The sequence below is a fragment of the Lindgomyces ingoldianus genome, assembly GCF_010093535.1.
Source record: "Lindgomyces ingoldianus strain ATCC 200398 unplaced genomic scaffold BDR25scaffold_8, whole genome shotgun sequence".
Taxonomy (NCBI): domain Eukaryota; kingdom Fungi; phylum Ascomycota; class Dothideomycetes; order Pleosporales; family Lindgomycetaceae; genus Lindgomyces; species Lindgomyces ingoldianus.
Window position 1 is genome coordinate 1,286,169 of NW_022985169.1, and position 20,724 is coordinate 1,306,892.

Consider the following 20,724-nt stretch of genomic DNA (forward strand, 5'->3'; position numbering starts at 1 on the left):
AAGCCGCGCGATAATAAAAAGTTCGAACAGCAGAGGATGCTATGCAAAGCGTAGTGAGGCCAAGGTGCACATCCAGAAGAGGAAGAGGTTCTGAGAAGATGTTGGAGGAAGGATGGTGGGTCAGTTAAGGCAGCTTGCTCTTCATAAACAGTCGCGCTGTCTCGTGCTTGCCTTTCAGGACGCGATCGTGTGCCTGCCGCATCCAATCATCCACTAAGCGTCAGCCGACCATGATTTGAACTATCGTGTGAGTCTACGGTTTATCAGAAGCTCTCTAGATCTTGATTTCCTGTCCCGCTTGCTCTACGCAGCCTGTTTCCAATCCATTATGCCCACGACAAACGTTATAATTATCGGGTGAGTCTATCTTACCGCCCAGGGTCCAGCCTCACGCCCTGTCGTGCTGTCCTTTTATCGACATTTCCGCTCATGGGATTTTCCATTTGCTGACCAATTGCAGGGCCGGGGTTGTGGGATTGACCACCGCAAATCTACTGTCTCGCCACAAGAACCTCCGGATTACCATCGTGAGCAAGCACATGCCCGGCGACTATGATATAGAGTATGCATCACCTTGGGCAGGTGCCAATTACTTCCCCATGGGCAAACCGGGCTCAAATTTGCAAAAATTTGAAAAAGCGACCTGGGCGGAACTTGATCGGCTCTGTCGGGAGGTTCCGGAGGCTGGCATTCATTATCAGGAGACTGTCATTTTTGGCCGCAAAAAGGATGCGGACTCAGCTACTGGCCGGTGGCTCCAGGAGCTGGTAAGGGAAGACGCATGGTTTAAAGATGTCGTACCAAATGCAAGTTCTGATTTCCTCTTGTGGAAAGCATTTCAAAACAGCCACAAGCTGAGGCAGCAGTAACACGGCTGTCAGACAGCCAATCTCTCTCCTCAATTGACAGTTTCATTGAGGTTTTGCTTCGAGGCAACAATAATCGGGCCTTCCAGTCCGCTCAAGGCAGCTCTTTGGCAGCCATTCCCCTCTTAGCCCCCGCTGCTGCCTTCCACTTTCCTGGGCAACCACTTGCTCGGCCTTATGATACTCTGAACCGTTCCACGTTCTCAATGGCTAGTAGAGCTTCAACTAATATTCACAGTTCCGCGTCCTTCTAAAGTCAGAGATCCCTGCAGGCTATGACACAGGCACCTCATTCACATCCGTATGCCTCAACACTGCCATCTACCTTCCCTGGCTACTTGGACAATGCGTCAAGAACGGCGTCGTTTTGAAGCGTGGAATCCTATCCCATATCTCTGAGGCCGTATCCCTACACCACTCTGGTGAACTCGCCGACATCGTCGTCAACTGCACTGGGCTCTTGGCCGCCAAACTCGGCGGAGTAATGGATTCCGATGTATATCCCGGTCGCGGCCAAATCGTCCTTGTTCGAAATGAGCCGGGAGTTATGGCCACGGTAAGCGGCACTGATGACGGGGACGACGAAGCAACCTACATCATGCAACGTGCCGTAGGTGGCGGCACAATCCTTGGTGGTTGTCTTCAACACGGGCGTTGGGAATCTCAACCTGATCCTAATCTCGCTCAGCGTATCATGCAACGGTCTATCGAGATTTGTCCAGCGCTGGCACCGAAGACGGGGAAGGTCTCGGAGCTGTCCGTCATTAGGCATGGGGTAGGATTGAGACCAATGAGGAAGGGTGGGCCAAGAGTTGAGAAAGAGAGGATTGGGGGGGTATGGATTGTACATAATTATGGTCATGGAGGGTACGTATCCTATTATCTCCTCCCAGACACTGACCATGTGCTAAGAAAATTCGACAGATATGGCTACCAGGCGTCTTATGGGAGTGCATGGGAGGTTGAGAAGCTAGTTGAGGGCATCTTGGGAGAGAAGGCGAGGTTGTAGATACTTCTTCACTGCAGTGTCGTTCCAGCCCCCTAACTCACTTCGTTCCCTTCAAATAAACCACCCAATCGCTCATCCCTAGCAACCAACACTGCCTTTTCCGCCTCCCAAATGCCTTTTAGGTCGTCATCCGCCTGACACACAGCATCCAACATACCCACACACTCCTTCAACTCCCACCTAACCTCCTCAATCTCCTTCTTCTTTTCCTCTCCCTCCTCCTCTCCACACCTGACCCAGCACACACAGACACCCTTCATAATCTCCCCCCTATACCTCCCTACCCTAGGCCAGCAATTCAGTACCACAGCTTGCAAGCCTTTCACGCTCCCTACTATCAGTGGGGGGTGGGCAAGGCCGAGCGGTTCAGTTAGGATGCTTGAGAGTAAGGGAAGGAGTGATTGCAGATGTTTGACTGCATCTATTTGCATAGCATTGATCAGGGTGGGGAGGTGGGAGAGGAGGCTTGTCGCGAGTCTAGGGTAGGTTGACGGCGAGGCGTGGGAAACTGGCGCGAGAATACACAATCGTAGGAGTTTGTCAAGGAATTTCTCTCGCGGGGTGGAGAGCGTGTTGATAGGTTGGGGTGTTGTAGAGGAATGTGATGGTGGTGGGTACATGACTTCCGCCAATTCCATGAGTGCGGGGAAGGCTTTATCTAGGAGAAGAACACTCTCTTTTTCTTCCGTCAGAGTGGGCAAGTAGGTAAATAGTGGTATCAGCGTTATTTCAAACACATTTCCAAGCCCGGTGCGAGAGAGAAGTGAGGGCGATGTTGAAGCCAGAAGTAAAGTAAGAAATTCACAACCGCGGGATTTCCATTTGATATCGAGATTATCAGTCATCTTTAGAATTGGAGGGACTAGTAAACCCCAATTTGCTTCTATGCCCTTTTGACCCAAGATTAAGAGGGTCCATCGAAGCAAGTCTATCGCATATCCATTTTTCGGGTCCTTCCACGGCGCCTTGCTGGTATCGTCCGGAAATTGTGCCTTTTGGTCGGGATGAGATGGGGCTGCGCGGCCAGCCGGTGTGAGGTTTGGGTGAGGTTTGGAGTTACTCTGGGAGAAGAGGGGGCGGATGGTAAGCTGAAGGAAGTGAGATGCGAGGCGGGAGGGTAGCTCACTCTGCTTGCCCGCCATGGCGGCTGTACGGTTTTCTTTCACAGCTTCAATGGCTTCGGTTGGATCGGCGATGTCGGGGTTGCGGAGCTGCCAGGCCATAACGATGTCGAGGGCGTCTCTCATCCATGGACCGGGTTTCGTGTTCAGGGCTTTGGCGAGCTCGGTGCCGGTGATGAGTGGTTTGAAGGTGTAGGCCTCGAGGATACCGTATTTAGAAAGCTGGTTGAGGAATGTTGAGTAAGAGTTGAATATTTCTTCGAATAAATTAATCGAATGTCAAGCTCGAGGGTGGTGGTCACTTACGCTCTTGTGAGATTGACCCAAGTACAATCTCGTAGATGAGGGAGAATAGAAGCTGGCTTCTCCATGTCGGACCCCACCGCCGGATGGCCATACCTAATGTGTCCCTAGCAGTGGGGTCCTCTCCAGCAGCCTTTGCGTTCGGCCGCCTGAGTTGAGTGTAGCAGGCGTCCACCAGCTTCCGAATATCTTCACCATCCCTAAGACAGGCGGTAACAACATCACAGATCTTGTTTGGCGCTTTGATGCCTTCCCGCGCAACTAGCGTAGCAGCATAAAAAGGGCGCTGGGTGGGTTTTGAGTGAGGTACCATAGGCGCATCAACCCACGGCATAAGGGTTGCCCAGATCCAGGCAAAATACTGCTCCTCCTCGTTCCGTATTAATGTCTTGGGAATAATTTGAGGTATGTCTGGCTTTGCGGTTCGCAAATAGCACTCAACAAACTTATACGCAGGGGACAGATATTCAAGATCTGGTGGATGGTTGTTTGGTCTCGTAGGGTCGATGAAGATGGTGTTGTAGAGATCAAGTCTATCAATGAGTGCTAGAGCCATTTGTGGATCCGGCCCTTTGAGCATCTTCTCCGTTTCAATACCGACTCTCTCTCGGCTGATCTTGGCTCTTAACGCATCCTTAATATCAGGATTGCCCATGGCCTTTTCGGCCTCCGGGTCGATCTTGTAGTTGAGCCTGCTCGCAAAACGGATCAACCTGAGCACCCGTAGCGGGTCGTCTTTGAAGGTTTGATACGGCTCTAGTGGGGTCCGAATGATCTTTCCATCCATATCCTCGAATCCCCGACCCGTGAAATCCTCGATCTCGGAGGTGTTGAGATTGTAGAACATGGCGTTGACGGTAGCGTCTCGGCGCATAGCGTCTTCTTCCGGGGTCCCGAACTCCATCTGTGGATTACGGCTTTCCTCTGTATATGTCTCCTTCCTGAGGTTAACGAGATCAATGTCTAAGCCCATGATCTTGGTGGTAACTGTCTCCAAGTGCTTGGACTTCTCCGGGTTGGCTTCAATCTTGTAGAGTCCTGGAGCGACCCTTCTACTCTTGTCTTTTCCACCAGACTTGCTATTTTCCTCTTCTGGCAGCTCTAGTCCATATTTTGCCGGGTTTCCGGGAATCTCAAGATAGTCTTTCAATTTCATGCCGAACTGGTAGCCCGTCATCTTGTTGATGGCAACGTCAATGTCATGGCTATCGACCCCGAGTAGCTTGTCTCGAACCCAGCCCCCGGTGAAGCGCAACACAACCTTCTCCTTTGAGAGCTCATCGGGCACGACCACTCCAGCTTCGGCGGTCTTGGGCACGGACGTCTCATCGACAAAGGCAGCTACATCCAGAAGCAAGTGACGAAGTTTCGCTTCGACTTCGGTCAATTCAATAGTCGTAGGGTTTAAGCCCGATTTGGATGCCATGGTTCCAAAGGGCTGTATTGAGCAAGGAACAGAGAAGTCAATTTTCCTCCGCTTGGGGCGCGGCTCGTTTTGCAGGTTTGACGTTGGAGTTTTCTCCGTGAGCATGTAGTGACAAGCGGGGAGAAATTGTTTGCAGGTGAAGGAGCAAACGGAGTAGGGCAGTTTTGGATGTGGAAAATGACGTGGGGATAAATCACCTGCACGTTTTATCAGGAGGGAGAAGGCACGGGGTGAACAGAGGCGGAGGCTCATAAATAGCATTCATGGGAGTCAAGATAGCGGCGTCCAACGATGAAAGGGACCAGATTATCCCAGCAAGAACGTTTCTAGTGGATTTCCGATGGAGGAGATGTACATTCGGATGCGAATGGCCCAGAAGAAGCGTCGTGAAAAAGAGTTGTGGCGACGATGGAGATTTCGATGTTCGCTCCAGTCACGGAGTTCCGAAGCTCAATGGGGCCAACGAAGATATGTGGTGGTCACTCCCCATCGCTGACTTCAAGCCTGCAAACGCCCCAACACTGCCATTAATACCGCATCCAACGCTCCCTAGAGACGACTCCCTGCCCGAATACATGCCCGTACCCCTAGAAACTGCGCGCGCAATCCGTTCCTCGTGGGCGCACCGCCCGAGCCTCCCATGACGCCGCTGCAAGATGCCACGCCCAAGCCCCCCCAGTATCCCGCCGACCTCGAGGCCTCGATGGTCCTGCCCAAGCAGCGAGCGTCGCCGGCTTCATCCCTCGCCTCCCTTCCCTACCGAAGATCGAACCCCTCTCTGCAGAAGCTGTTCGAGTCGACAGCCTCAATTTCGGGCTCGCGCCCAAGCTCCGGCACCGCAACTCCCACCGCCTCAGTAGTTCCTAGCTCCGTATTCTCCCAGGCATCGACACAGAATGGCACAGGAACACCAGGCAGTCTGCCTCCAGGCGTGTCAGATGAACACAGAAACCTCATACAGCGCGCCTTTGTGCCCCATGTGGCGGTACTGGCGGACGAAGCGACAGAGGCGATGCTGCGGGGGAAGGGTTTAGAAGGAGGATTGTTGCAACTGCTACGGCCGTTTGGGGAGTTGGTACCTGGAAAAGTAACGATAAGAGACAGTATTGGCGCTAGCAAGAGCCATGAGGATTTTGGCATCAGATTTGTTGGCGTCCGTGACGGACTAGTACCGCCAACCTCAGCAGGACGGAATTCAGAGCTTCGAATGGACACAGTGACGGGGCAGGGTGCGGGCGGCAGGATTTCGTCGGGTGTTCCTCGCCCACAACGGACAGGCGGTCATGTTAGACAGATTGAAGAGCTAGTGGATCGCCATCTGCAATATTCCGAGTTCAACACCCACGATATGGTCCCTGATTACCTCAATCACAAAGAAGCACCTTCCCAGTCCGACACCTCTTCATCTCCCTTTCACACTCTATATCTACGGCGGCTACTGTCTGGCCTGCCGGTAGTGTCCCACGAAACCTTCGCCCACCCCGTGGCATGCGTCATTGCGGTGAGCTCGCGACATCCAAATCCAACAGAAGAGATACGCAAACTCTATGCTCTCCAACATGACGGTGCGCTCCGAATGCCTCAGTTCGTCGAAAACGATTACCTTCGATATTATGTTTTAGTCCATGATGAAGAGACAGGGGACATTGCCCACTCTAACCAGACGTTCGAATCGATGAAGCGGCACTTTGGATTCCACTGCCATCTCCTTCGACTGAAGAGCCAGCAATGCATCCCATCTGATGATGACAGTGTGCGGCTTCCGATATGTGAGTGGATGTCTGCTGCAGAAGAGCTGGCAGAGATACAGAAGCGAGGTAAGTTTGTCACATGAAGCTTTTACATCGCTTCAGGTAGTATCAAATTGTGCTGATCTTGCTCTCAGAAACCACCGACGACATATCAGACCCCACACCTTACCTCCCAGACTCTGATATCACAGCTATTCGAACCTTCGTCCGCGAGCTCGTTGTGCAATCCGTTGTTCCTAACATGGAGCGCAAAGTCGCAACCTGGAACGAGCAAGTCCTCGCCCGGAGACGAGGTCTCTCAGGCCGCTTCATGTCCTTATCAAAACGCTGGACACCATTTGGCTCCAGCCGGAATAGCTCCTCTCCGACCGTAGGCTCGTCTTCCAATTATGATAGTATCCAAGAATTCTACCGACCAGACGCGCCCGAAGCATTAATGCGCAAACTGGCGGATTACTGCTTCATGCTGCGGGACTTCAAACTCGCCCTCTCAACGTATGACATTCTCCGCACAGACTTCAACAACGACAAAGCATGGCGGCATTACGCCGGCGCTGTCGAAATGGCGGCCCTATCCGCCCTGCTCTCCACCAGCCCCCTTTCTTCCAAGACCCGAACTGAGAACATCGATTCCTGGATCGAAGCAGCCGTATACAGCTACACAGACCGCCAACTCAAACCAACTCCCTACTACGCCCTTCGTACCCTCGCCCTAGGTCTCGAACTCCTCCGTCTCCGCGGCTCCTCGGCTGCGGACGACGCTGCACGTTGGGCGTCCCGCATCCTAGAAACCGGGATCGTAGGCCCTGTAGGCCACGCGCTTTTCACAGAACGCATATCCACATGTTACTCGATCCGCACCGGCATCGGGTCCATGAACCTCGGTGCGCGCCGCCGAAAAGCCGCATTCTGGTCCGTCCTCGCCGCCGAAACCTGGCTCCGCCTATCTAAAGCCTTGCAAGCAGAGCGCTGTCTAGATACTGCTTTGCGATTATACAACTTTAACACAGAAAATGCTTCTGGGGCTGTCAAACTCCCGTTTCCGCAAATGCAGGCTTTCATAGATGATCTCCGACAGCAGATTCTAGGATTGCGGTTGGAGATCCGCGGGTTTGAGGAAGGGGACGAGGGCGAGGGGGACGCGGTGCAGCAGAGTTTGATGGTGGAGGAGGCCACGGAAACATTAGATAAGAGCCCCCGTGCGCATCGGAAGAGCTTGATTGGGGCGCCCCCGCCGCCGATTGATGTCGGGCCGTTGAGCCCGATGTTGGAGAGGGGTGAGGGGAGGAGGGATGATCAATTTGAGTGAATGAATATATATAGCTGGGTGTTCTTTTAAGATTTCCTTCGGCCCGGCACATGCGAGAAGAGGCTCTACCTACCGGGTGTTTGGCATTGCAGTGGCGTTGGGGATATGACAAATTATATAGCACAGCACTATCTTGGCAGAGATGATAGGATAGGATAGATACTCTATACACTGGATAGGCGTAGGCTTAGGGTGGAGGGGGTGTTGGCATTGGCGTCCGGGTATCGGGGATATGGGTGAGAGACATTGTAAGTAGATGGGAATGTATTTGATTATAACGCCTGGCACTTATCTGCCTGTGTGCCTCTCTGTATTAAGACTAATGGAGCCGCCCGGGTATATTATAAGATGTTGGAAAAGACAGGGATTGCAACTCCTAGTCGTTAGGGTTATAACCTAGCAAAGACGTTAGGGAAAGGAGTTTACACATAAAATGCTGCTTGAGCGGCTCCGGTAGCGTCGAGAAATCCAAAGGGCGACGTGGGGACACGAAGGTATGTGCAACACCACCCTAATGTCTCCTAATATGTCTCCTATTATACATCAGTCCTTAGGGTCCTCCCTTTCAACTTGAAGTCTAACTCAATCCCCGTAGGCTTTAAATTCTAAGTCTTGCCCAATCAAGCCCCCCTCCACCTCACTCCTTTACCTTCTCTCATTAATTACAAAACCCCGGGTCGTTCCAAATCACACCCAATCAATCCCCTGTTCAACAGCCTCCCGATTCCCCTCTCCGACCTCCACAGCCTTACCCTCAATCCCCTGCATATCCTTCACAGACAGGATCAGCCGACTCAAAACATTTTAACACACGTCTGGCAGCTACACTCTAATGCTGTTGCTGTTGTTAAGCCACCGAAGCTTATGCTCGACATTGCTGATACAAGCGCAACAAGATGGGGCTTTTCGTTTAGAGATTCAGATGTGTCGGTGCTAGTGCTTGTATGTTAGTGTTTGTGATGGATTTGATAGGGCTAATAGCGGGGCAAAACACAGCGACATTGGATACGGATTTCCGGTCATAGGTCGGGTTTCTAGAAGCACGCCGCTGGAGTCGTTGGTTGCATGGTAGTACTGGGATTGGACTTGGGCAGAAGTGGTGGAAGTTGGGATTAAGATGCCCCAATGAAAGTCTAGGGGGGGCACTGCGTGACGAGAAGATGATTTAGATTGTGGGAAATTGAGGTTGGGATAGTGTGGCTAGGGATGGTATCTTTGAATGGTGGTGGTGGCGAACGGACGGGGCGGGAAAGCTGTGGAGATACTAAGTATTGGATAGAGCATCCCATATTGGGATTAGGACGGTAACCCTACCTGTTGCCTGTTCAACCGTGAGGTTGAGGCTTGTAAGAGTAGTCCGTGTTCACGAACAGTGTGATACACTATCTGCTACATTATGGGTGTTTTGGTGGTCAGGCTTGGTGAGGCGTTACATCTACGGAGGTCCGGACTAAAGCATATTTGGAGAGAGGTAGGCGTACAAGTAATGAGAACATTGAGAAGAAGCCTAGATTTTACAGACACGGTCTCATTTCATGACCATTTATGTTGAGTGAGTTAGTTTCCTATTACATGCACATAGACCTGGAGATGGAAGTGACCAGTGGTCTGGGGCTGGCAAACAATGGTGCAAGCATTAGTCAAACTAGATATTAATCTCCCCCAGGCTAGATACATTGACTAGCTATACACTGTGACTAGCCAAGGTATTCTTAGGATTAGAATTCTTCTTCTCTCATGTGCAGCCATAGAAGCCCTTTCATTAAACACCACCCCCCAATGGTGATGGTGGTATTACTTACAGTGCTCTTTACCCTTTACAGCGCCTCCTCCTACCCTTTTAGCATCAGGAGGCTTAGAGGGCGTCGAAGTGTTATCCCTATCTTGCTTTAATCCCACGGAATAAACCACAGCAATGATGAGTGTGGAGAGCGCAAACGCACTCATCTGTAGAGTTTGCAATACCTTCCCACCAACGATACGCAAAGGCGTTTCGAGCACCTTGGTAGACGCAAACTGAAGCGCGCCAACTACTTGGGTTACTGCGGTGCATGTCGCAAGGCGTCAGAACGACGGATAGGCCGATCATGGATAAAGCACCTCCTTTAGACCACAATCCTGGACGGTTGCTTCTTGTTGTAGCTGTTTAGGCTACCTTTTTCACCAGCAGAAAAAGTACTAGGAATATTAATCTGAGAATGAATGGGACTGCGGAAAAGGTAAAGAGACTGAGGAAGATCCTGTATTGAAGCGGAAGAGCCGCCGAAGTCAATGAATCAAAAACGAAGCTGTCTGAGGCACTAGCAGCTTATATTTTCGCAAAGCGGAGAGATACTGCCTCAGTCGAGCCACTGCAACGTGTTAGAGCGCAGGACAGATCCCCCGATCTTCCTGCACAGAGACCTAGTATTCTGAACTAGGAAGATTATGAGTAGACTTCAGCGCCCGATTAGACGGGAAAGGCTGGGACGTTCTATATTATCTATCCAGGCATCCTGACTTCTAAAATTAACTAGGGGAAGAAGGTTGTTCTTTGACAGTGCTGAAAAATAGCAAGACAAGTTAGATCAAAGGAGATTAGTGAAAACCACTTCTATGCCGAGCAATGTCGCTCTTAAATTAACGCCGATAATTCCTTCCAGGTTGAATAATCCCATCATTCGTGCACTATTTCATGACGTCTCCGAAATATCTGTTATTTCTGGAAATGAAGGAAGCGGCGTCAGTCTTCAATTCTCGCGCGAGATGCTCAAGTCCCGCTCCGCGGCGGTGCGAGTGTGCTCCGTAACGAATTGCTAAATTTAGGATTCAAGTGTTTGCAAGGATAATCCCACGAGATTAGCTTCACTTCTCTTCGTGGATTCGTACGAAGCGGATTGTCTTACGAAATTTTTCTATGTGCTCGAACATATACTCCTTCTTTATTGCCCTAGTTGAAGTTAGCAGTAAGGGGGACAAATTTGATCGATAAACATACATTTCCGGCTAGGCTAAACCTTGGAATAATGAAGGTGACAAGATATTGGAGGATAGAAGACTCCTATTGTTCATCTTTCCGCGTTGGAAATTCCGGAGAGAGCCCTTGCCATACTGCTCACCTAAACGATTCCTCCACGATCTGTTACAACCAATAGGGCATACATGAGCAAAATTTAGCAATGCTAGAACAAATTTTTGTGACAGACCATTTGAGACGGCTAATCTAGTCAGTAGAAAGTAAATGTTTGAGACGGCAGCGTGACCTCATCGAGGAAATACTGCGAACCACATGCACATCGGCATTGCATCTGTTCAAGGGGACTGCTTAGCTAGTATGTTAGATGAATATGGTCTCACTTAAGAAAAGAGTGGTATGGAAGGCTCCATTGGTTACTTAGCAGCCCAGGAACCATGATGAAAGAATTCCCCACTGATATCTGACGCTATACGCCTTCTGACCATCACGCCTCCCCTCGCTACCTTCAGCTGCAAACCCTTTATCCCATCCAGTCCAAAACGCATACACCCTCACTGATTACTCACAATCCCTAGTCTGAGCTTTCTCAAACTGCCTACTAACATGTGCATGTCTAAGCACCCACGTTTTCACACCCTTCTGCGCGCACTCCACTTCTCCTAGAAGATCAGTCGTGTATGCACATGTCAATAGATTGCTAGCATGACTTGGGCTTGAAGTCTCTGTTGTCAATGGCGCGCTGCGTTTTACTATTATAATCGAACTCTGGACCTTTTCCGGGATGTGTAGTGGATCTCGATGAGTTGTCGGCTTCGACCTGCTGACTGAGCTCAGAAATGTTGGTGTGAGCTGGGTTGTGCACTTCTTCATTCTATCCTATAATCTGTCGGAACCACTGGCGTTTGCTGAAATTACACATGCGCGATCATGTATCCCGCCTCAGTCCATGCATCCCAACAGCGTGGTAATCGTCCCTAGAATTTCACACTTCTTCCGATTCAACAAAAATAGCTTCTTTTTTTAGATAAGGCTCTTTCTCTAGATTTCCCGCGCACTCCAGACCTATGGTGAATATGTTGCTACAGAATTCGTGGCTGCAGAATGCGAAGAAAACTTTCCGGAACAGAGAAGTTAGGATTCGAAGGGAGGAAAACAGGGAGGCAGAGTCAATGAGGTGTCAGATGTTGCCTGCGAGAATGAGATATGAGCTTCATGGCGTGATGGCGAAGGTGGAGTATTGGTGAGATATTTTAAGGTGCAGGTCGGAAAATGTCTGAAAAGTGGGTTGAGGTTGGTTGCCGAGTAAGGAGGAGGTTGATCATGGTGATGATAGGGCCACAAGAGAGTAGATTTGCATGGTTGTAGTTGGGGATTGCCGGGAAAAGGACTTCCTTTTGCATCTTGTCATCTAACGGGGAACATGACTGGCTGGTAATTTAGGACAGAAAAGTTCATCCTGTTAACATTCTCCCGAATTCTAACAACCTGGTTAGAGAATTGACCGATTAAATCTGCATTCCACTTTCGGCACGATCATGCTGTACAACCTTTTGTCACAAATGTAGAATAGTACCAGAGCAGAGTAGATTATTTAAAGCTCTTGCTAGAATAAGGGAGAGTGTTAAGAGGATTAAAATTATGTTCTAAATTATACTTGCCACGTTCCGTGTTTGGTGACAAGATGCAGAGCGTTGAGAGGGTTTGTTTCGCTAGCTATTAGGCTGTGTGTGTTCAGTACGGGATACCAAATCCTAAAGAAGAATGAAGCTGAGGGTCTGGGTGAGCCTTGCTGTGCCGCCCCATCCATGTCATGTCTAAAATCCAATTGAATGAAAGAAATGATCAAAGAAAAAGGAGGAAATGAGGTGCCACGCAAGAAAAACAATAATGTCTCGAGCCTGAGCAATATCCTGCCCATTGCCTTCTACCCCCTTTCAGCCTCCCTGGGATCCTCTCGTCCAATGCCTGGTCTGACCTTGACATCAACCGGGTTTAAAGAGCAACTACAGGCGATGACGCCTTACGTTTGACAGGTCGCCTCTCACTCTTCGTTAATCTCAATGCCCTGTCAATCTTCGTGATGCGCATTGACAGCCGCGCCGATCCATTGACGGGAAATGGTTGGCGTGAGTTTATTCGAACCCCTTGATCTGTGCGAGGGTGGTGGCACAGACCAATCGTATTCACGGATAAGCCAGCAAAGGTGCAGACTCCAAACGACGGCTGGCAGCGTTCATGCCTTGACTTCTCACTCCATCAACTCCAACCACACTCTCTATCTCCAGGCATTACTCTCGCCATTCTAGGCTCGAGCCTTCAGCCAGCCATCGAGCGCACGAGAAAGGCCTCGCGTACGCAATATCGGAGGTCTGGTCTATTCTCCGCCCGCAACGGACTTCGCTTCTGCTGGCCGAGGCTGAGATGTATCGGACCTTGAACCTAGACAACCTAGTATATGTATACTTTTTTGTGTCAAATTGACCTGAACTACGTTACCCCAGCATGCGGCGCGCAATTTCGGAGATTTACTGGCGTTTCAGATGGGAGCAGTGGTTGTCGGGTTGAGATGCTTGGTTCTCGAGCCGTGCTTGTATGTCGCACAGGCTCTGGCTGAAGAAAGCCTTAAGTATATTCCTATTTCCCATGTTTTTCTAGTTCTGTTTTTGCCATTTTGCCTACTTTCATTCGTTTGCACATGCGCGTGCCTTGCGCTTCGTGACGAGCTTGAAGTCGTTCTGTCACAAGATGGAATCCGCCGTTCCGATCCGTGGTCTCCTTCCTCTAGCCCTCTTCTTCCTTCTTCTCATATCCACAGTCGCGGCCGCCGAACAATCCTGTTATGGTTTAGATGGGACAAAACTCGATTCTACATATGGACCCTGTAAGCCTGGCGCCCGCCACTCTGGCTGCTGCGCTATCCACCGTCCTGCCGGCTCCGTCGACATCTGTCTAGACAATGGGTTGTGCATGGCGACGAGCGGAGTATACATGGGCACGATATGGCAAGATGGTTGTACCGATTCAACCGGCAAGGATGCGGGGTGTCCGAAGATGTGTCCAGATGGTATGTACCTGCACACTACTCCCTCTCTCCCCAATTTCCAACATTGGAGTAATCTTGGAAGGAGCACAAGCACGCTAACACAAAGTCTAGCGACCAACAATTTCAATGGCCTGAATAAAGTGCTAGCATGGAATGTCCAAATGTGCGATTACGGAAGTTATTGCTGTCGCGCTGTCGACGACCACAACAATTGCTGCAACAATTCCACCGCGCCAAAGGTCAAAACGACGTTCCTAGGCGCGTTTAAGTTCGCTACGTCTACGGCTGGTGTTTCTACGGCGACGGCTTCGGTGGCTTCCGCGGTATCGAGTCCTAGTACGAATGAACCCAAGTCTGTGTTCGCGACAGCCGTGTCGACTGGCATTCCATTTCAGGCCAGCGCGACACCCCAGTCTACTCTTGATGCGATATGTCCAAAGGATAGGAGTAAGGTTGTTGGTGTCGCGGTCGGCGGAGTACTAGGTGCTTTACTTCTAGGCTTGTTAGGAGCGATGTTCTGGGTATTGAAGAGGGAAAAGAGGCAAAGGAAGCTGAAGCAGCATTATGAAGCACAGGTTCAGCAGACGCGGGCATACCGTAAGACAATTTTAGTGGAGTCGGATTCGAGTGAGGTGTTGACTGAGATGCCGTTGGGGGTGGGCTCGAAGTATGGTGGGTAGGGGGGATGGCTTTCGTTAGAATGGGGTTTTTAGAATTGCGAAGGGGAGGAGCTTGTATGAGTATTGTGTGTGTATTGTCCTTGTAATGATGTTATGGCTAATGAAGGTTGTTAATATCTGTGGGAACTTCGGAACGCATCGTGAGGGTATCGAGTCATAATTGTCATAATTATCATAATTAGCAAAACATTAACCGATAAGAGTTCGTTCTAAAAAATGATATAATATTCTGCACGTACATCAATCCTAGTCTGCTCCTAATATCCCACACCTCAGTCTTCAAACTCCCCCAACTTCCCCATTAACAACGCATCCACGCACCCTCCCCTCTTCATCGCCCCCTGGCCTGCTGGCATACACAGTAACGCATTCGCCCCCTTGAAACTTCCGATCCTCGAACTACGCTGACCCCCAGTACTACTCGCATACAGCAAACCATCCTCCTTGGTGACTATTAAAGCACGATGATACTCGGGTCTTTGCCGATCCATCCTAATATCTTCCTCGAGCGTGACCTTCACCTTCGGTAATCCCAACGGCTTAATCCCACTCGCCTGATGCAATGACGGCAGCACAAAAAGGTGGAAAGTGACGATCGCGGAAGCGGGGTTTCCGGGCAATGAGAAAATTGCTTTGGTAGCGTGTTCTCCAGCGTCGTTTTTGACGGGGATAGTGGCGAAGGTAGTAGGCTTTCCGGGCTTCATATTGACGCGGCCGAAGTGGATTGTGCCACCGAGGGAGCGCTCGATGGTTGGTTTGAGGAGGTCGAGTTCGCCCATAGAGACGCCGCCGCTGGTGATGATGACGTCGACTTTGCGGAAGGCATCACGAAGGGTTTGCTCGAGGGCACCAGGTCTTTATAAAGTTAGCGTAAAAGATATAGAGAGTATAGAGAGTATAGAAAGTTGTATGTACTTGTCTGATACTATGCCTAGATCTACGGCTTGGAATCTATGACTTCGGGTCGCAGTGATGAGCGTTGGTCGGTTCGTATCTCGAACCTCCCCTAGCCTTAGGGGGCCAGGTCTGTCATACGGAATGATTTCGTCTCCTGTGCTTAGGACGCCGACTATCGGCCTCTTGTACACAGAAACCTCAGTCGTGCCAACGGATGCTAGCAAGCCGAATTCGCCGCCGACTACTGTGACGCCTTCTCCCTTCTTCATGATGATGTCTCCCTCTTTGACATCGCTCCCCACTTCTCGGACGTTCTCGCCTGTTTTTATGTCATCGGTCAAAATTTCCACCTCTTTCTCTTCCTTTCCGTCATCAGTCTGCGATTTTAGGGCGGTATCCTCCACCATGACCACAGCGTCTGCGCCTGGAGGAAGCGGGGCGCCAGTCGTGATTCTTGCAATCTCGCCTTCTCTCAACTCCTTAACATCACCTGCCTGAGCATGTGATACAAGGGCAACGGGATAAGCCCCTTTGGCAAATTTCGCAGACTTTGGAATCCGAACAGCATAACCATCGACGATGCTTGCCCGGAAGGCTGGAACAGATTCTCTAGCCTTCACATCTTCTGCTAGTACCGCACCCCCAAGGGACATGTCAACTGGAACTTTCTGTACTATCGGTGCTGGCGTATGTTGTGATATGAGCTTCAAAGCCTCATCTACGGCAAGCATCGGATAGGGCGATGATCTATACCTGCGTGTTGGCCCTGCATTAGGATCGTTCGACTGCGGTCGACCCTCTGATCTGGTATGAGCTCTTGGAATAGCATGGCCTCCATGGCTATGTGAATGATCATGTTCATGCCCATGTCCATGACTGTAATGGTGATGGGGATATCCACCTGCCGGTCCTAGAACCGGCGTTAGTTGTATCAATATGTTAAGTACACTTTTAAGCGCTCTCACCACCTTGGTTAGAAGGAGACAAGACACCAGCTTCCTCCTCAAGCTTTTTCAATCCTTCAGCATGGAGAAGCCGCGAGTCTGCTCCTGCTGCTTGTATGCATGCGTGAGGAAGCAGTTTGATCACGGCTTCGAGATTTTCTTTGGCACCCTTCGGTGATCCAGGCAACGTTATAATGAGACTCTTCTTGCGGACACCAGCCACAGGTCTTGACATCAGTGCGACTAGGAGAAGTTAGCGGATATCAAGTCATGTGACATTAGGATCACAAACATGGAGTGACCGCGTATGATGAAGCTAGCATGCCATAGCTAAAAGATGATCAGAAGAGATGATTCAAGAGTGTGAAGTCGATACCCACACAAGTCCAGGAGCTTGTCTATTCAGCAGAGGCGATACAGCCTATCATTGCATCAGTGATTGCGTCTCCGGAGAAAGCAAGTTCGAGATTCTTACCTCTGGAGTAACGTCCTTGACCGCAAACCCAGTGCCCCCACTAGTGACAATCAGATTGACTGCATCCTCCCAGTCGCTCCACTTCCGTATGAATTTCTGGATGTCGAGAATGGCGTCCGACACGACGCCGGCTGCTACGATCTCCCATTGGCCATTGCTAAGATTGTTAAAGACTTCTTTGAGAACTGGGAAGCACTTGTCTGTGGACGGGTCTTTGGCCGCTGTTTCCGAGACGATGAGTATTGCTACTTGAAGCTTTGTGTTGGTCATGGTTGAAATGTGAGGAAAGAGGATGTGGAGCATGGAGATGGTCGACCTCGCTGATGCTTTATTCGAACAGGTGAGCTCGGGCCACACCCTACTTGCTATGCTAGCGCAGATCATGATGCACGTCGGGTTTGTCAACATCACGAGCCCTGCGGATGATAATGATGCAATTCACTCATGATACATGCATAATACAGGGCCCTATGTACAGTGTGCAGATTAAAGAAAACCCGTCGCTCAAGAACCGCAATGCCTGCGCTTCGATATGCACTTTCAAATCCGGTTATCCTGAAAGGGGGCCTAGTCTAATAAATTCCCGATAGCATCGCAGTCCAACTTAAATCCTCCTACTGTCTAACATATACCCTACTCGAAGTCTGGAGCATTGCTTTGAACGAGCAGGCCTATGATTAGGCCAAAAAGTCCTAGGATGGAGCTGAAGATCTCAATGACGAGGATCTTGACGAACCTAAGTGAAACTTGTAAGAATCTTGAGTTTGATAGCAAATGACGGAGACATGCTTACAAGTTGGGGTCTGCAGCATCTGCTAATGCAGCACTGCTTCCATTGATTCCGACGGAAACGCCGCAAACCAGGTTGCACATGCCCACTGTGATGCCAGCCCAGAACAGGGCATACCCGGTGTAGAAGTTGCGGGCTGAGTAAAGCTTCTCTGAGTCGGAGACGTAGTTCAGTTTGGAGGAGAAGATGATGGCCATGATGACGCCGTAAATGGCCACGACTTCGCAGAAGATGATAGAGATGAGGTTCTTCGTCCGTATCCTTGGGGCCTTGACACCTCCTCCGACGATGGATACTCCGGTGGTAAAGATTCCCCTAGCAATGGTCAACCTCGCAACTTCAAGCGTGCGTATGACGGGCATACCATGCCGATCCAACTACTGATAGGCCGATGCAGAGCCCTATTCCCATGCTCGCCCATGTGTAAGGTGATACGCTTTCGAGGAATTGTCCGACCTGGTACGTAGTGCTTAGAAATAGCTATTGGCCGCAGTTGGAAGAACATACATTGAAAGCTTCGCCCTCCCCATTAAAAAGCATATCTAGATGCAGATTAGTGACTGCCTACGTCCGCATCACCAAAAGAACTTACACAGGCCAACGACACCTAATGCCACTGAGCCACCGCCTAAGCCATATGTGAGAGACATGTCGAGCAGCGGAGGATTGGGGGAGGATGGAAGGCGATAGCGGCTGTTTGGGAAGCTCTCCTTGGTGATGGAAGCACGGAGAGCTGACGATGATGGCTGGAGCGCGGAACATGCCGCTAGCGCCGTTTCCGCCTTAGTCACGGCCGGTGCCTTGATGAGACCTCACACTGTTTCGTGCTCAATCTCCTCAACACTACCCACCTGCTCCCCACGAAACTCGTCAACATGGCCGAAACCAAGTACTACGAGCTTTATCGCAGGAGCAGGTACACACTCAGTGCCCCTCGAGAGGCCAGCTTGATCCGCGGCTAACGCACCCAGTCTCGGTGGCGCCCTGACAGACACGCTGGATCAGTTGATCACCGACCGCCGCATCGAGCCGCAGCTCGCCATGAAAGTGCTCGCAAACTTTGACAAGGCCATCGCAGAAGTGCTGGCTGACAAGGTCAAGGCCCGCTTGACTTTCAAGGTGGGCATGTCCTAGCTTACGTTGTAGTTATCGATGCTGAGTGGTGGTTCTTCTAGGGCCATCTCGATACCTACCGATTCTGTGACGAAGTGTGGACTTTCATCATCAAAGATATCAGCTTCAAACTGGACAACACCAACCCGATCCACGCAGACAAGGTCAAGATAGTTAGCTGCAACACCAAACGCCCTGGTGAGGCTTAAAGCTGCACACTGTAGCCTAGGACTCCACCGGCGTCTTGCTGAGGCTATCTTGGCAGTAATGCCGCCAGCACCAAAGGTGAACTGGGAAGACGCATACCCGTGAATATGGAAGGACGAACCGTACTAAGGATGGTGGCGGTATGGGCAGTGGACTGTGGGCTCTAGGCTCTGGCACCTTCATGGGAGGCGTTTTGTGTCAGCGGGGTTCTTTCGATATCTTCTGCATAGGCTGGTGTTCTCGGGACAGGCTCGGCGTTTGGACCGGATTCCAGGGTTCAGGAAGCCAGGAGAAGTGAGACGGCATGGTTCATCCTTTTACAGTTGCATTCGCTCATAGACTACGAATCAATCAAGGATCTCTCTAGAATTAGAGCAACAGTGAATTCAATATGCGCTTGTACACTATATCTACCTTTTTATGTTCCATATGGGTGGTGAAATGCATTCCTGAGATTTCGTGATAAGATTAATGGCAGGATACAAATAACAGCTTACTTCTCAGGACCTGCTGTTTGCTAGACATAGAAGATGGAGCTATATCCTAAGCGTTTAGTCATTTCAATAGGACTACTAGGTCGAACAGAACCCGGCTCAAAGCGGTGTGGAGACGTTCTGCGATGTTGGTTTTACCGGGGTTGACTAAGCGCAAACTATCAATGAGCGGACTTCCGAGTTCCATACCCGGGACTTTAAGCAACTTCATCGCCTCTACTAAACTACTTACCTGGCCTCTTACTCCTTTATCATGGCTGGCGCTCGGTCAAAGCCTGCGTGGTTACTGCTTGCCATTGCGAGTGGGGCATGTGCAGCCTTCAATGGCGTGTTTGCGAAGCTGTTCGATACTGCAATCCTCACGTCCGTTTATCCTTACTGATGCTGTATCAGGACCACAACGGAGCTCACTACTTCCTGGGCAAGCGCAGTATCTAAGGCTTTTGATCTGAGTCCCTCGAACAAGGTTGTTGAGTTCTCCATTCGCGGTGTACGTGGTGTACCCTTCCTGCCAAATCCAACCAATTTACTAACCTCCCATAGATATTCTTCGGTCTCAACCTCCTCTTTAATATAGTGATGTGGGGCCTCTTCACACGAGCACTCACCCTCGCATCCTCCACCGTTCGTGTCAGCGTCATCAATACCTCCGCGAACTTTATGATCACCGCGGTCCTCGGCGCTCTCATCTTCTCTGAAGCCTTGCCAGGCTTGTGGTGGCTTGGCGCTGCCTTGCTCGTAGCTGGAAGCGTAATTATTGGTAGAAGAGAGGAAGGAAACAAGGCTGCGGTAGAGGCGACTACGGGTATCGAGCCACTCCTGGAAAGAAACAGCGGAGATGGGGCCGGATTTAAAGACGACGATGACGAGCAAGACAGACAACAAGGGGTTGAATTAGACAACGTCAAGGGTGATGACGATGAAGAGAGTGGAAATGAAGATGAAGATGGGGTTCTAAAGTAATGCATTACGTCCACATGAATGGCATCGACTGTCACGCGGTAATTGACCTTGGAGTGCTCTCCGAACACAAGGCCCTATCAACCGATTAATTGAGCCTGGGATTTCAGCGTTGATGCGGTCAATTAAGCGGCCACTTCAACTCCATATTTCAATTCCCACATTCGTACTTGCCCATATACATAAAAAATTACGCATCATGCGAACATCCGTGGAAGCGCATATCTTACGGGAAGCTGCAGCAAAATGCGCAACTGGAGCTCTATTTGCATGGGGCCGTTTTGAGGACAAACGAAATGGCGAAAACCATACGGGGTGTTGTGATCCTTCTTGTACTTTCACTTCACTCGACCAAAAATCTGCTCTCGTCAATCCTAAAC

The 20,724-nt window shown here is 50.4% G+C and overlaps 8 protein-coding genes across 8 annotated transcripts; 5 read left to right on the forward strand and 3 right to left on the reverse strand.

Moving 5' to 3' along the window:
• Positions 1-328: 328 nt before the first annotated feature.
• On the forward strand, positions 329-1,875 carry BDR25DRAFT_323610 (FAD dependent oxidoreductase; the record flags this gene model as incomplete). The annotated part of the gene is made up of 4 exons (XM_033692111.1): positions 329-357; positions 461-797; positions 1,105-1,733; positions 1,791-1,875. The coding sequence occupies 4 exons, from the start codon at positions 329-331 to the stop codon at positions 1,873-1,875; spliced, it is 1,080 nt and encodes a 359-aa protein (XP_033550787.1).
• Positions 1,876-1,907: 32 nt separating this feature from the next.
• BDR25DRAFT_216820 (poly A polymerase C-terminal region-like protein) lies at positions 1,908-4,725 on the reverse strand (the record flags this gene model as incomplete). Its single annotated transcript, XM_033684885.1, has 2 exons — positions 1,908-3,253; positions 3,303-4,725. 2 exons carry the CDS (start codon positions 4,723-4,725, stop codon positions 1,908-1,910), a joined length of 2,769 nt encoding a protein of 922 aa, XP_033550788.1.
• A 511-nt stretch (positions 4,726-5,236) lies between these two features.
• BDR25DRAFT_341176 (uncharacterized protein) lies at positions 5,237-8,064 on the forward strand. Its single transcript, XM_033693585.1, has 2 exons — positions 5,237-6,542; positions 6,611-8,064. The coding sequence occupies exons 1-2, from the start codon at positions 5,366-5,368 to the stop codon at positions 7,783-7,785; spliced, it is 2,352 nt and encodes a 783-aa protein (XP_033550789.1). The 5' UTR covers positions 5,237-5,365; the 3' UTR covers positions 7,786-8,064.
• Positions 8,065-11,299: 3,235 nt separating this feature from the next.
• On the reverse strand, positions 11,300-11,611 carry BDR25DRAFT_217446 (uncharacterized protein; the record flags this gene model as incomplete). Its single annotated transcript, XM_033684909.1, has 1 exon — positions 11,300-11,611. One exon carries the CDS (start codon positions 11,609-11,611, stop codon positions 11,300-11,302), a length of 312 nt encoding a protein of 103 aa, XP_033550790.1.
• Positions 11,612-13,311: 1,700 nt separating this feature from the next.
• On the forward strand, positions 13,312-14,552 carry BDR25DRAFT_256989 (uncharacterized protein). Its single transcript, XM_033686450.1, has 2 exons — positions 13,312-13,805; positions 13,896-14,552. Exons 1-2 carry the CDS (start codon positions 13,487-13,489, stop codon positions 14,462-14,464), a joined length of 888 nt encoding a protein of 295 aa, XP_033550791.1. The 5' UTR covers positions 13,312-13,486; the 3' UTR covers positions 14,465-14,552.
• Positions 14,553-14,696: 144 nt separating this feature from the next.
• Positions 14,697-18,287, reverse strand: BDR25DRAFT_332686 (gephyrin). The gene is made up of 11 exons (XM_033692772.1): positions 18,163-18,287; positions 18,078-18,112; positions 17,935-18,026; positions 17,574-17,885; positions 17,418-17,516; positions 16,781-17,138; positions 16,686-16,726; positions 16,598-16,635; positions 16,327-16,548; positions 15,380-16,271; positions 14,697-15,319 (listed from the first exon to the last, which is right to left on the reverse strand). Exons 1-11 carry the CDS (start codon positions 18,218-18,220, stop codon positions 14,737-14,739), a joined length of 2,730 nt encoding a protein of 909 aa, XP_033550792.1. The 5' UTR covers positions 18,221-18,287; the 3' UTR covers positions 14,697-14,736.
• Positions 18,288-18,396: 109 nt separating this feature from the next.
• On the forward strand, positions 18,397-19,257 carry BDR25DRAFT_256998 (transcription initiation factor IIA, gamma subunit). Its single transcript, XM_033686451.1, has 3 exons — positions 18,397-18,486; positions 18,542-18,689; positions 18,746-19,257. Exons 1-3 carry the CDS (start codon positions 18,446-18,448, stop codon positions 18,890-18,892), a joined length of 336 nt encoding a protein of 111 aa, XP_033550793.1. The 5' UTR covers positions 18,397-18,445; the 3' UTR covers positions 18,893-19,257.
• A 338-nt stretch (positions 19,258-19,595) lies between these two features.
• BDR25DRAFT_302014 (uncharacterized protein) lies at positions 19,596-20,574 on the forward strand. The gene is made up of 3 exons (XM_033689706.1): positions 19,596-19,726; positions 19,778-19,874; positions 19,928-20,574. The coding sequence occupies exons 1-3, from the start codon at positions 19,638-19,640 to the stop codon at positions 20,345-20,347; spliced, it is 606 nt and encodes a 201-aa protein (XP_033550794.1). The 5' UTR covers positions 19,596-19,637; the 3' UTR covers positions 20,348-20,574.
• Positions 20,575-20,724: the final 150 nt, after the last annotated feature.